The 15,464-nt window shown below is 33.6% G+C and overlaps 1 protein-coding gene across 4 annotated transcripts in view; it reads left to right on the top strand.

Annotated features, from left to right (window-relative positions):
• The window catches only part of CNKSR2 (connector enhancer of kinase suppressor of Ras 2), a 258,143-nt gene that overhangs the window by 121,402 nt on the left and 121,277 nt on the right, over positions 1-15,464 (top strand). For all 4 annotated transcript variants that reach the window (XM_060137023.1, XM_060137022.1, XM_060137021.1 and 1 more), the window contains exon 8: positions 1,174-1,242. In XM_060137023.1, coding sequence (XP_059993006.1) covers positions 1,174-1,242 — 69 coding nt within the window. The remainder of the gene's footprint in view (positions 1-1,173; positions 1,243-15,464) is intronic.

The following is a 15,464-nucleotide window of genomic DNA, read 5'->3' as shown; positions in this document are numbered from 1 at the left end:
TGAATAAAAACTAAAGGAACTGGAAATCACTTTTAAAGAAAATCCTATTCCAGTGTCTCAAAAGTAGCATTTTACTATGCAGATTGCATCACCATATCATTCTTCTTTACCTTTCAGTAGATACGAATGAGTAATATTACAGTATTTATAGTTGTGTTTGATAACTTAACACACATATGAATACACGAATATATTTTTTCATAAAAACACATTTTCTGTATATTCAAAAGTCCATATGCATATTATCATTAAAACGTCTAATAATATGCATAATCAATAATCGATAGTCACTAGAGGGAAAATAAAGAATAGAATTTTAAATTCATTATCCATACCTACAATATTATAAAATTTCTGTCTTAAATCTCATTTTAGTTTCCTAAAGACTTCATAAAACTTGTCAACATTAGCTTACCAAAGTTGTTTTTTGCTTGTTTTTGTTTTTAATGTCTTTGGGGAGTAAAGGAAAAAAATGATAAAATTGTTACATCCTGTAGAAATGCTGGCATTTTAGTTTATTTAATGTGATTTTATTTGCCTATACGTTACAGTGTATGAAACATAAGAAATAGGGTTCTCTTGTAGTTAGATACTTAGAGAGAGAATATTATATAATATAACTTTTAACTAGTGGCAATCCATCTTTTAATTTGTTTTTCTCATTTATTCAGGATTGATGGTATTAATGATGAAATAAATTAGCAATTTCATCATTAGTTGACAAAGCTTTGATGCTGATCATAAGCATGTACTTGAAAATACTTGTTTGCTGATGTTAATGTGAATTATTTGTATTAAATGAAAAAGATCAATGTTTAAAAGATAATGTTTTAACATATATATTTTTGAACCAGTTGCCCAATAGAGCCTGAGAGGGTTGTCTGTTTAAAGTGTGCAGTTATCATTTTCCCTTAATGCTGTCAGAAACATACTGGTCTTTTACAACATAAATACCTATATATTGTTTTACATTCCTGCTTTCTGTCATTAGTTATACATAGAATACAAATAGTATATCAAATATTAGTAACCATTTTTGCTAGTTTATTTTCTTGAAGATTATAATTAACTCTTGATCTAATTTAAAAGGGTGAACTTACTGTAGTGTTTCCATAGAGGAGAAATGACTGATAAAATTTATGCTCTTTATCATTTCCTTTATGTTAAATTTAGTCACCTGCAGATCGGTGCAAGAAAATCCATGCTGGTGATGAAGTGATTCAAGTTAATCATCAGACTGTGGTATGTATAATTACCTTACAAGTCAGTGGGAGACACTAATATAAAGATTGCCTAAAGCTTTGAAAGAATACCAGTGGAATGAAAGGCCTGTTTGTGTACAAAATAATTGAATAGCCTTTTTAAAAATAACTATTTTTCTTAATTATCTGAAGAAATGTAAGGCATAGTTTTAAACGAACATGAGGAAATATTGGTGGTGGCTGAGTTTAGATGTACATTTCTATATGGACAGGTGCAGGATAATATAACCCTATGAACTGGGGTGATCATTTTGGAATAGAAATTAAAGTGACAGTGCATACAAATTCAACCTTTTCTTGATATAACTTTTAAGTTTCATTTTATAAATTATCAAATTACCTAGTAGATATGTTTTGTAACAGCATACATTCATTCATCTACTTTAACATTGATTTGTTCATTAAAGTGTCTGGCAGATTGGTTTATTTTAATGTCAGTTTTTAAATTTTAAATTGGAATAGCTGAATTGGCTTTTCATTTCCCAAAAGAGGACTGTAGTTTAAGTTTTAAAACTATTGGCACTTAACTAAATAAGTTCATAAAATTTTTTTGCTCTATGAACCTCACAACTCCCTTTCTAGCTAAGAATGACAATGGCATTCTGTGCCTATGGTAGATTTTTCAAGGGCAATTTTTCTTAATCTTAGATTGAGAAAATGAACATCATCTGATTTTCACTTTGGACTATTTTCTGTCTCAGTTGATCTATCTCTGCCAAAATAAAGTATAAAGTTTTTTTTAAAATGAAGTTAAAATTTAAATAATCTGATTATTGATTAATAATCCTCATTTTAAAAGAAAGTGTTTTTTTTTTCCTGGTAAATATTCTGCTTATGGCTCACTAACTCTTCAGAGTGAGTAATTATTTCCTGTTGTACCTTTAAACTAAATTTGGTTTTGCATGTTCTAGTCCTAGAAGAAAGGCTGTATTTTGGGGGTAAGAAGACTCATGTGAAAAGTCTGATCTTTCTTGGTGATTCTGATATTAAGGCAGATGCTATTTCAATTTTGGTTTTGAATAAACTGAGAAGTTTGTCATATTTTGGAGAGGCTCCTGAACACTGATAATTAAAGTTCTGATGTTTCTTCAATGAGTTCATTATCTAAGTGAATAAAAGTTAATGAAAGTTTGGAAAATTAAATGTGTGGGTGTAAAGTTAATACTAATTATTGTTAGTTAATACTAATTAATGGAGACTATTGGTAATCGACAGAGCCTGTCTACACTATGACAATTTTGATGATAAGTTCTCATTACTAGAAACTATACAAAGCGATTGTCTTGAGTAAAGTTTCTTGTCCCCTAGGATGAGGATTTTGGGCAGTGGGATAAAGCAGCTGCTTCTTCTAATGTTCATGCTGCCTCCATTTCTACAATGTGACCTTAACAAATATGACATCTGTTGGATAGTTGGGCCTATTTCCAGTTGGTCAATTCTAAGAGGATAGAGATTAGTCTCTAATGAAAAATTGTTAAAATGATACTCTTTGTGGAGCAAAGATTCTCATGTCTATTGTATATGAAAGTCTTTAAAAGACTTCAAGTGAACTAATAAAATCTCTATGGATTGGTGATATTTATATACTGTGAGAATGTGTCAACACATCTTTGCATCACAGGAATATTCTAAAATATTAAAAACTACACAGAAAGATGGTTGGGAGAACTTGCTTTCAGTTTTTGCTCTGAAACTGACTTACGGTTTTAAGTGAGTCATGGTAACTATTTAACTTTATCTTTTTAATGATAATAAACATAGCCAGCACTTACTGTGTTCTTACAGTGTGCCAAGCATCGTGTTAAGTAGTTTACATATTTTATGTCATTTACTCCTCACAATAATCCTATGAAGAAGGTGTAAGTGGAGATTGAATGAGCTCAAAGCTCACTGACTACAAGGCCCATGCTCTTACTTCAGTTTTATTATACTCCCTCCCCAAAGTCAAATTATAAAATTATCAAACAAAAGGGGAGGAATTCTAATAATCCTGTAAGTAAACCCCAGGATTCAGGGAGAGATTACATGGAGCCAAGGGTAGAGAAGAAGAGAGGAAGTGAGAATTTACGTAACTGGGGTAGGTTCAGCTGAACTGAAATTAGAAGTGGGGTTGAAATTTCACTTGACTGCCACTTCTTCACTCACTCCTTTCCTTCAGATAGACAAGATATGTAAAACACAATGCCAGGCACACATTAGGAGTTCAACAGAAACTAACTTTCCAACCTCCCTTCCTCCCTTTTACCTACTACAACAGTTGGGCCAATTGGAGCCCAGTTCCTTGACAGACTGCTACTACAACCTACAAACTGATTTTGGATGACAATAGAGACATTCTCTGTCAGGAAATTATGTTGAATTCCATGAAAGTAGCCTTCCTTAATAATGTGATCAATTACCAGATTGTCTTCTTTGTGTTCAAGTAGAGGCATAGTTGTGCAAGAATGGTACCTTTCGTTAAATGCACCCTACTCTGTCCTCTTTTTCTTGCTATTGCCTGCATTGTGGTCTGTGCAGTGCTTTTAACTTCTTACCAGACAATATACAGAGGTGGAGAAATGGACATTATCTGAGTTTTATTACTACAAAAGGTTTGCTAAGTTGTTAAATTAGCTGAAACAAGTATAAGTTATTTGCAGTCTGCAATTACCCCTTCTGTCCCTGCGTTCATAACCAGGGACATTAGGGGTTGGTTATGATATAATAATTACATTAAAGTATGGCCTAATACATTTGAAATACATATTTAATGATATTTTAATCCAGTAATTAACTGACCTGGATAGTGAGATTTTGCCAATATTATTCTATACCAATTTAGATTCAATAATGAAAAGAGTAATGTTCAGTTTTATATTTTGAATGTTATTAGCCCAGTTAGTAGTTTTCTGTAATTCTAAAATTTCCTACTGCTACAGGTAGTAATGTACAATATAAAATTCGATAACTTTTCTTATTATAAAATACCTAAAAAAGCAATATGAAATTTTTCCCTAAGAGTCTGAGAAAGTTAAATAATCACAGATGAATTCAAATACTATTTTTTGAAATTGCTAGTATGGTATATCTTCAAGATGTCCAATTAGATGTGTGTGTTTGTGTGTTTCTAGTTTGCTCATTTTTTTTTAAAGTACATTTTCTTATTTGAAATGAAACTGGAAGTTTTATGTCCTTTTTCACGTTGCTATATTCTTTATTATAAGTGGCTTTTAAGCTTTTCTAATCAACCTACTTCTGTGGCTGAGAAACTGTGGCTGCCAGGTAGGAAGAAGAAAAAATCATGAACATCCAAGCAAAGCAGACTGAGTCCTATTGCATGTCTTCCCTGCCAGTGAAGATCCAACTCCTCAAAGGCTGCTGGAATCTCCCAAGATTTTTTCCACTTCATCTGCCACTACATTCCTCTCTGGGAGATACCTCGGCATAGTTTGAACCAACAGCTCTGCCCTCATGATGCACTTTTAACACTTTTTTTTTTTTTAGCTGATGAGACTACTTATAGTTATTAAATCTATCTGGGCATATTCCTAATGAATCTGTTAAAATTTCATGTCAATGCTGTTTTTGGTGTGTAAGTGTTATAAAGATTCTATCCATACTAAAAACAGATATTTTCTTCTTAGGAATATCAGTTGAAAAGAGTGGGGTATGTGATGGTTGAATCCAGCATTTGGAAAATTTTCCTTTTATTTTGTGTATATACTAAAACATATTCACTATTATTTTGGAAGGTCTTCTGGAACCTGGTGACTACATTATGGCAAGAAATGGTTCAATAGATGGGGCTATAAATCCTACTGGGAAATAACTGGCTTGGGATAGTCAAGAAGAATATAGACTACAACAAATAGGGTGTTAGACATTGATCAGTGAGAGATGGAAGATGAACACTGTAAACTAGTGTGTTTTGTTACCCCCAAATGGTAAATGGTTGCTGAACAAGAATGCAGGTGATGGCAGAGGGGGTGGGGAGAAGGGAACAAGTTAAAGGACTATTGAGTTATCTCAAAAGGTCATTCTAACTTCATTTATGTAACTCTCAATGGCATCTCCCTTACTCTCTCTTATTCTCACTCTAGTCTCTCATTTTTTACTCTTTCTTCACCCTCTTGTTCCTTCAACCCCAGAACAACAGGCAAGTATTGTTTGAAAGGGAAACCAACGTAATCAGAATGGATGGAGAGTGTGGTGACCCATTAAAACCCAACTCTCCCTTTCCCTCCCTCTCACCCTACCGCCCTGCCCCTGGACTTCAGCAGGAAGGAAGGAGTGGCTCATTGAGTGGAATCAGTACCACAGTATTGGCTAACACTGATGTGCTTTTTCTCTCTCTTTTTTAATTTGTTTAATTGTTGTCTTTATTATTTTAGGTTTTTCTTCTAATTCAGTTTTCTTCTCCTTTCCTTTACCATCCTCATCTCTTCTCACTTGACTATTTCTCCTCCATTCTTCACCTCTTTCACGTTTTTTTTAAATTCTTGCCTATTTTCTTCTGTTCTCCTTTCTCAAAAGAGAAAGTATTTATCTTATAATTCCTTATAACCAAAATATTGAAGACTGAGACCTCAAATGGCAGTATTTGCGGTGCACCTCCTTTCTTATTCCTGTAAACACAAGATGTTGCTGGAATACAGAGATTAAATATGTTAGCATGGTGTTTAACATATTGCTTAATAAATGGTTATGATAATATCCTAAAATAACTCTGTTAGGATTCTAAGAAATTGGTATTCTGAAACAGAGCACATGAATTGTTCTCTTTTGGAAGGGAGAAATATCATGAAGAGACACTTAACAAAAATTGAAAGAAATAATGCATCATAGTTTTCAGTTACTCATAGTAATATTTTATTTCAGGTTCTACCTTATGTAGTATGTCATTTATGAGATGGTGGTAGATTTTTTTTCTTTTATTTTACCTTGAATATCATGGATATGATGAGATGTGTGGAAACTGGTTTTGAATTGCCACATATTGATATGTTATATATTTTATTTTCCCTAGAGAAATCAATTCATTACTTTATTATCCAGTATAATATTTTATGATTTTTCTGTCATCAAACTAAAATTATCTTAAGTATTTATATAAAGGAGATAAGTTGTATGATACCTTAATATTGGTAACTTCCTGTGAACCAATTTATTTTTTCTGCAGATCTCTGCATCCTGATTTCTTTCTTATTTATGCAGTTCTTACTAGCTTCACCAGGAAAAGACTAATTGGTTTTAAACATGATTAACGCTAATTTATTTTTATTATTAGAAACATCTTTCGGTGTCAACGTACAGTTAATATGGTTTAGTTATTTTACATGGAATTTTAGAAGGTTTCCATATTAAGTGATTATTTTGTATGTTTCAAATGTATCTGTTGGCTGATGTTCTTACCAACTCTGGCTTATTAAGTGTGCAACTCATTTGCATATCAGTGTCAATAACTATATCCCTTTTCCTACATCTATCAGAAAGGCAAAAGTTGGCCAGTCACAATTCCCTGATTTACTTTCTGTCTGTAGTAGGGGTGGGCCATTAGTAGATAACAGTTAACTGCCTAATGAAGATAAAAAATTATTGCATGAAAGGGAAACACATTAGAACATCATAAAATAGGAAATTCAAGAGATAATTAAAAAGTCTCACATTCTTTTCAGGTTATTTAGCCCTAGGATTTAAATATAAGTTTCATCCACTAAATTAATATTCTGATCAGCTTGGTGGCTGAAATTTTAGGTAATGTAACCACTGATCATTTTCACATTCCCTTTCATCTTATTACTCTAATACTGGACAATAAGGGGAATTTAAAATTGAGACAGATGGCAGAGAGAGTTCACTGTGGCCCCATTTAGAGCTGACACCGAGTTACCTTTTTTGTCTGAGTTGTTGCATTTCTGATAAAATGATTTCTAAAGATAACTTCTACAGTGAAAGTATTTATAACCATTATGGAAGTTCTTAAACTAAAACGTTTTATTAATAAAGATGCAGAATGCTGTTTATTTAGCTTTATAAATGCATATATACACATTCTTTCGTTTTGTTTTGATAAATATAGTCATCTATTGCAATATTTGCTAGTATTTTCAAATACACATATCTGTTAAATGTCTACCAGTAAATGACATTATAAAAATTATTCATAGAAAAGCTGTAGATTTTTAAACATGTTACTTTTTGAATACTAGGGCTTTGGTTCCTTTTAATTATGTTTTTCGTTTGGATTCCTAAATTAAATTTAAGCTGAATTTTTTCATAAGTATAGACTTTTTTTTATTCTTCTCAGAATTCTTATAAATAGGATCTATAGATTTTTAGATAACAATGCTTTGTTTCATCCCTTAGCTTTGGTGACTAAGACTCTTTATTTTAAAATACACGTATTTCCAATGTCTTTGCAAGGAGAACAGAAATGAAACATAGGAAGGAATGGCTGAAATGTAATAATTTCCATATATATGCAAATACAAAATGGTGTTAAAACTTAACCTATGCAAATATGTTTATAAAAATTTTAGTTAAAAACCTGTATTATTGTGGTTCTTTTAAAATAGCTTACTGATTTTGGGGGGAATGAGGTTCTGTGATATGACCAAAGATTCATCCCCACAGTCTTTCACTGTGATGTGATTGTCTTCCTTCTCCATGTCTCCCTAGCAGAGTCCCTCAGACTCACTCAATTTTATGTTTTGGAGAAGTTAAAGAATACCATGAATGATAATGAAATAAAAATAAAATGAGCTTCAATTTAGTTTTCTATAGCATATACGAATGTAAACCATGAAGCCCCCCAAATAAAATTTTGGCCTTCAGAGGCCAAAATATTACCAAATAGTGTACTGAGCTGGAAGAAGGGGGAGAGAGCGGTAGGTTCAAGATGCTAAACTATACCCATAGTTTTTAAATCAGCTTGCCACAGAAGCAGAGATACCAGTAATACAAAGGCTGCAGTTAATATAAGTGTTAGGTAACAGGAGATAATGCAAGTAATAGGATATGGAAATGTATCACCTTTGGTGAAAACATTGTGGGTGATTTGTAGAACTTAATGGAAAAAATTATGATTCTTATTTTCTTCCTCCCATGAACTTTCTCATGAGCCAATCAAGAAATTCTGATTTAACCCTCAGAACTTCTTGGTTACGGAGAAAGACTCCTGGAAGATGGTGTATAATAGGTGAGAAACAAAGTACTAGCTTCTTGTAGTCTCCAAGTTGGCTTTCTCTCTTGGACTCCCTGTCCATCTTCAGAAGTGAGAAACTGTGTTCTCTGTGCTTTCTCTTTAAATATAACACACAGACACACACACACACACACACACACACACACACACATTATATATGTGACTGTGAAACGCACATGAAAATATTAACTACCAAAACATATGTGTAAATTCAAATTGTGAGCAGCTCAACACGGTCCAACTTTTACAGTAAAATTAAGCCACATAAAAAACAAATGCTTTGATGTATGCAGTCTTATTTCACTGGACAAGTGCCTTTTAAAGTTAAGGAGACTGTGAGGTGAAGAGTGGCTCAGTGAATAAAGACATAAAATTGTGGAGTTTTTCCTCTAATGAAAATAAAACTTTTAAATTCCCATATTCCTTCTTTTCGAATGTTTGTTCCTTTCATGTTCTCCCAAGATTATCTCTTCTAATCATGTTTGTAAAAAATATCAGTACTAAGGTTTTATTTAAAATAGATAACACCTTGGGTCATTTCTGAATACTCTGAAATACCTATTTAAATTACTCCATGTTGGAATTTAAGGTCACTTTTTTTTTTGCATTTAGTTACTTAACCAAATGCATACCTTTCAGCTTATATTTCTTTATATTTGAACCGTAGGTAATTCTCTGTTTCTATTCAGTAAATGAATGATTGTGGAAGAGCAAAATTAGGATATCTCCAAATATACTATAGTTTAATATTGTAAGACTTTATCAGTATTATGTGAAAAAAATAAATTTAGGTGAAGGTGGAGTTTGTAGATTGGTACTCAAATTTAGTAGTTCTAGGATCTTTGAAAGATATTGTGTATCAAAATTCATTACTTCTGAAATGTTTTAAAATGTTTTAGTAATGCAGGGGAACAGAGCACTATGATAAATATCTCAGCACCAAAAAATTTGGCAAAAACAGTGTCATTAGTCTCAGGGTGATGGGTTGTATATTGGATTAAGTCTCTTCAGTGCTTTTAAAAAGAGAAGAACGTTTGGGTATAGTGTGACATATCATCAGACATTCATATAGGCACACTTCAAGTCTCTGAAATTTCCTTTGTGAAGAGGTATCATTTATACATTACAAACTGTTAGTAAGAGCCAGTGTATACACAGGAGCGTGTGTAATTGTTAATGAATGGATCTGTTACTTTGTCTTCTGAAGGATAATAACTTTGAAAATCTTTTAAGAATGTCCTATCTTCCTGCTTGTATGTGTAGAGATGTTTTCTTGTAACTCCAAATACAGTTGTGACAAAGGTAAAGGTCTAAATTGATAAGCTTACATTCTTACCTTTGTTTTTTAACTTTGCCTACTTGGGACCATAGAGTAGAGATTCTTTTCATATGTTGGTCAAATAATTCACCAGCTATTGTTTCAAAATCAGATAGGCTAGAGAAAGTCCTAAAGGGGTCAGAGACAACTTCTTCCCTCTATGTACAAAGAGGAAAGGAAGAGTGTCACCTCTTCAGCACCAACTCCAAAGTCTTTTGTGCATCTAATCTGGGCAACCCATTGTCCAAGGACCTGCCCACTTATGTTGTGTTAACCCAAGAACCCCTGGTATCCTCTTCAGCCTGATCAAAGCAATTACAAACCCCATCTACAAGAAAGCAGAGCCTCTGGCTTTTAACTCTTGGGATACCTTAAAAACTTTCTTGGACAATTTTAATCCTATTTGTGTTGTATATAAAATGCATTTCAATGTCCAGGTTGGGGATTACATTTAACTAGTAAGACTTGCCATTGTTTAGGGACACTGACTTTTGCTACCTGGACAATCAGGAAGGTAATATTAGTAGTTCGGCGTATGTGAAAAGCAGGTCATCTTTAATAATAAGGCATATTTTGTGTAAGATGTATAAGTGGGTTTTTAAAGTTCATTCCAATCCATGAACTTAATGTGAATGAAATATTCTCTTAAAATACTGAGAAAGAGAAACTTGGACTATGTATAACCACTACAAAATATTTTTCTAGAAGAAAACTTTCCTAACAGTGTTTATATAATAATAAAGCAGAATCTTTCTATGACAAATAGCAACTATATCCACGGTTATATTCCTTGTCATAAATCACTATGACTTTAGGTCTGAAGTATCCAGGATATAAATACTGGTTTTTTTTCAAATGTTCATTTATAAGAAAGTTTATTTGGTAATTTGAGGGAAACAATGTCTATTATAGCTTTAGTATCAAGTATATTACATTTAGAGAAAAATTTAAAACTACATCTTGGTTTTACATACAAAACTAAACTCCCTTTGGAGTTTTAAGGCACTTTATTGTCTCTGAAACATTTACATTCTCATGTCACCATATCGTTTCACTAGTTGAGTTATCAACAAATACTGATTAAGTCTCTGCCATTTGTAAGGCATTGATTGCAGGTATATCCAGACAAATAAGACTCAGTTTTTATCCTAAAAAAAAAAGCTCTCAAAAAGTTTTGTGAGGGTAGATGAAGGGGGGGTAAGGAAAAATAGGTAACTTTAATAAGAGGCAGTGCATGAAAAAAATGCCACTGGAGAGATACAAACAGTGTACCATGAGATCACATGAGGAAAATAAGGTTCTAGCTGTAAGAGGCTTTATGATAGTACTGCATTTAATAAGTGCCATTATGGATACGTAAGATTTTATAGGTGGGAGAAAAATTGCAAATAGAAGGAAGAACGCTTTTGCAAGGATATAGCTAGGGAGAAAAGCACAGTGTTCGAGGGGAACATAATACTAACTTCACCAACTCTTCCACCCATACGGAACTACCGAAAGTTGCTCAAACTGGTTTTACCTTGTCTCACGGCTTTCTTCACTCCCTCAACCTCCAGATCACCTTCACGTGTCCAATTCCTAAGAAATTCAGCTTAGACTAATAGGAAACCTTCCCTGAACCCTCAAGAATGGGTTAGATGCCCCTTTGGGAGGCTCCCATTTCACCCTGTATCCATTCTATTGACATACTTCTCTTAATTTATTGTAAATGTTCATTGACCTGCTCATCTCTTGCCTGTTCATTATGCTTTTTTTTGCTTTTTTTTTGCTTTTTTTTTTTTTTGTGATATGCGGGCCTCTCACCGTTGTGGCCTCTCCCGTTGCGGAGCACAGGCTCCGGATGCGCAGGCTCAGCGGCCATGGCTCACTGGCCCAGCCGCTCTGCAGCACGTGGGATCTTCTGGGACCGGGGCACGAACCCGTGTCCCCTGCATCGGCAGGCGGACTCTCAACCACTGCGCCACCAGGGAAGCCCCATTATGCTTTTTAATGAGTCACAGGTTGCACTGCAAGTACCATTGTATCCATAGTACATGGCACACAATAAATACTTAGTGATTCTATAAGTTATAATATCTAATCTTAAAAACATATTAAAATATTCTAGACATGAGCAAGTCACTGCCTTCAAGACAGTCATTGTCTAGTATAGCTGTTCTTAAAATGTGGTTCCCAGACCTGTAGCATCAGCATCATTTGGGAACTTGTGGAAAAAAAATGTAAATTCTAGGGCCCCACCTCAGACCTACTGGATCAAAAACTCTGGGGTTTCCAGGAGATTCTAACACATTCTGAAGTTTCAGAACCACATTAAAGAAAAATAATATGAGACAGCTATGGCCATATTGGCAAAGGACCTATTTGAGGAATTGATTCTTTAGTTAGGCCTTTGGAGAGCTTTTCAAAGGTTTTGAGGGGAAGAACACTTCTATACTGTAGCAGTATTTTGGAGCTGCAAAAGATCAGAGTAGAAAGAGCCGGTAGGACTCTGTTTTAAGTCTAACAGTCAGGTATCCAAGCCAGAAGTAAGGCAGTGAGAGGAAGTATTAATTGCTAGAATCTATTCTTTAGGATACATGTGGATTAAAAAGAGGGGGAACTGTCAAAGGTGACTCCATACTCAAAACTTGAGAGGATGATAGGGAACTTTTTGTTATTGCTGTTGAATGAGAACAGGGAGCTAAGTTTGGTTTTTAAAGTGTTGCATTCGTTTGAACTACCACTACTACTATGTTTGTAATCTTGGCCAAGAAAACTTAATCTCTTTTTGCTTCAGTTTCTTCACATGTAAAATGGGTTTAATTGTTTACTTCCTAGGGCTGTCATAAGAATGAAAATATAAGTAAAAGGAATGTAATATAGGTAGGAAGAATCTAGCTTAGTGAATTACTGGTGCTTGATTATTCAGTAGCTATTAGTATGGATGAACTGAACTGTTGGAAATAATGTCACGAGTTCTTGATAGGGAGCAGGGATGGTTAGAAAGATTTGGGATTCATGCAGCAAGTTGTTAGTGGAAGCTCTGGGAAGAGAAGAAATTATTGTAAGAAGACAGCATGAAATATTAGGGGTAGAACACTTAGCCTAGAGGAAATACCTGCATTTATTGGTTGTAAGGAGGAAGAAAAGATGGAGGACAAGTAATCAGAGATGTGCCAGGACCACATCCTTTTACTAAAGCTCATCTGTTGTCATCTATTTGCGCTTTCCTACCCATTCTGCGTATTAGAGTTGTAATGTATTGTGGTTTTGGAAGTCTAATCTAATCCTTTAGCCTGTGCAAGAATATTTAAATGTCTCTTTTGGTGTTGAGTTCACTTTTCCACAAGTCAGCCAATTCCTTTTTGGATGTCTTTGATTATTAAAATGTTTTTCTTCATATGTATCCCAAACCCATTATCTCTTAAAGTTTTGTACCTTATTTAATTCCTTCCTATGTTAGGATCCCATTAGCCTCCCTTCTTCCTTCTTTCAAAGCTCCCTGTATCTCCTTGTACAGAAAGACTTTCATTGCACCCAATGTAAAGAATACTTTACAATCATTTTTCATATTACTGTTGTATCTTCACATGGCTTTTAATTCAGGTCTATCACACTTAATACTTTAAAATCATAGCCAGAAACTCAAATGACGAAATGGAAAACTAATCTTGAAAAATGATTAACACGCATTGATATATTTTATCTATTTTGACGTGTATGTACTGTTACATTTAGCTCCGAACACAGGGCTCCCAAATTTCTTGAAGTTGTAACCTGTATACCTGCCTCATTTCATCATACCATCTACTCATGTCCCCCTATAATCTGTCAACCATAAATATCTTAATAACAGTTAAAGAGAAATAAATTTATTTCAGTAGTTCATTACACTTAATTATATGTTTGAAGATATGTGAAGGTGTCACAGAACCAGAGCTGAGAATTATTTTTCCTGGAGCTCTAAGACCATTCCATATTTGCCCTTGAATAGAACATGGTACAACCCAATAAATGGGGACAGTTGTTAAGAATAATATGCAGTAAAAAAGATAGAAAGTAATGAAGAAATGATCCAAGTCAGGGAGCTTGAGAAAGGACTAAGGAAAAAAGGATTATTCGCATGAGAGGCATGTTGTCTGGTTGCTGTTTATATGTATACAAGTACTGGGATGGGACTGATATAGCTAAAACCTACCTGTTATTAAGGAAAATGTTACACATAGGCTCAGAATTACTCAGCCAGCTTCATTCCTATTCAATAATTTCCACATGAACCTGAGTTAACACTTAAGTGAGGTATCTACTGAAATCGTTCATTGAATAAAAAAAACAACAGATAATGTAGTTCTTGACTTACTGTGCACAGTTGAATAATAATTTTGTTTTTCTTTTGATAATCATATAAAAGTATAATGCACAGAGCAGATGTCATTTCCCCATCACCACCTTTTACTGTTTTAAATAGTGTTATCTTTCTGGTTTTGTTCTTTTTTGTGGGAATTTTCCATCCATAACAAACAGTCCTAACTAGATACTTCATAAAATTCACGATTTTCTGACTGGAATATTACTATTCATACACTAGGTCCATTTATTTTATTGATTTTATTGTTTATAAAAATAACATGTTTATTGCCAAAAGTTCAGGAAATAAAAGAATAAAGAAGAAAATATATATTGTAGTCTGTACTCCCCTTTAATGTAACCATTGTTAATGGTGTTGTATAGCTTTCTGTGTTTTCTATATTTATATAAAATTTTTTTATAAAAGTAGAATTGAAGTACATTAGCTATTTTTAAACTTTTTTCTACACAATTTTTATACCCCATGCTAATGGGAATTTACATAATGTACAGTTTTTCATTGGTTTGAACAGTACTGCAACACACATGTTGCACATTTATCTCTGGGCTCTTATCCAATCATTTTCTTTCGGCAGTGAAAGTAGAATTTGGGAGTCAAAGTTAAATACTTCATATGGGTCACTTTTTAAAAGATATTGCTAATCTTATGTTAGTGAGTGTGGGAAGGCTGATGAAAAAGTAGTAGAGTTATATAATTTTCTGCCATTAAGTAACATTCAGCTATAAAATTTAAGAGTAACCGAATTATTACTTTCTCATCAAAAAACAATTTCACTTTCTCATGGAGAAACAATTCTGGTTTTTGGAATTGTGTATTCAAAAAGAGCATAGCGAAACTGTGAAAAACCAGGATGAATCAAATTACACTGAACGTTACACTGGAAAACACCATCTAGCCCTAAAATTTTCAACTAGTCACAATGATTATGTCATACAAGAAAATGGAAAGAAATTGGTGGGTAGAAATCAATGTGTAATTCGTTGTCAAGAGTAGATAGGCTGAAAGAAGGGTACAGTCATCATATTGAGTGCTTTAGTATAGTTAGCAATTATTTGAGTAAATAAAGTAAATGATAAAAAGTGGTTATACTCTTTGTATAAACACTGTGTTTTCTCCCTCCAAACCTGGAACTCAGAAATCTGCTCACATATTTTTTTGGCGAGCAAAATGAATACTTGGATTTGAACTAACTTTGCTTTGACGCTTGGCTCATAGAAATGGCTGTAGGGACACTACGTAGCTATCAGAAGAATCAGAATCAAAGTAATGTACCTTTGGGGACATAATAATCTCCACTTGTATAGAATGGGAGACATTTGACCAGTTCCATTACTGTAGCTGATCCACATTAAT

Source organism: Lagenorhynchus albirostris, chromosome X (genome assembly GCF_949774975.1).
Source record: "Lagenorhynchus albirostris chromosome X, mLagAlb1.1, whole genome shotgun sequence".
Classification (NCBI taxonomy): domain Eukaryota; kingdom Metazoa; phylum Chordata; class Mammalia; order Artiodactyla; family Delphinidae; genus Lagenorhynchus; species Lagenorhynchus albirostris.
Note: the sequence above shows the minus strand (reverse complement) of the source record. Positions and strands in the feature narration are given on the sequence as shown.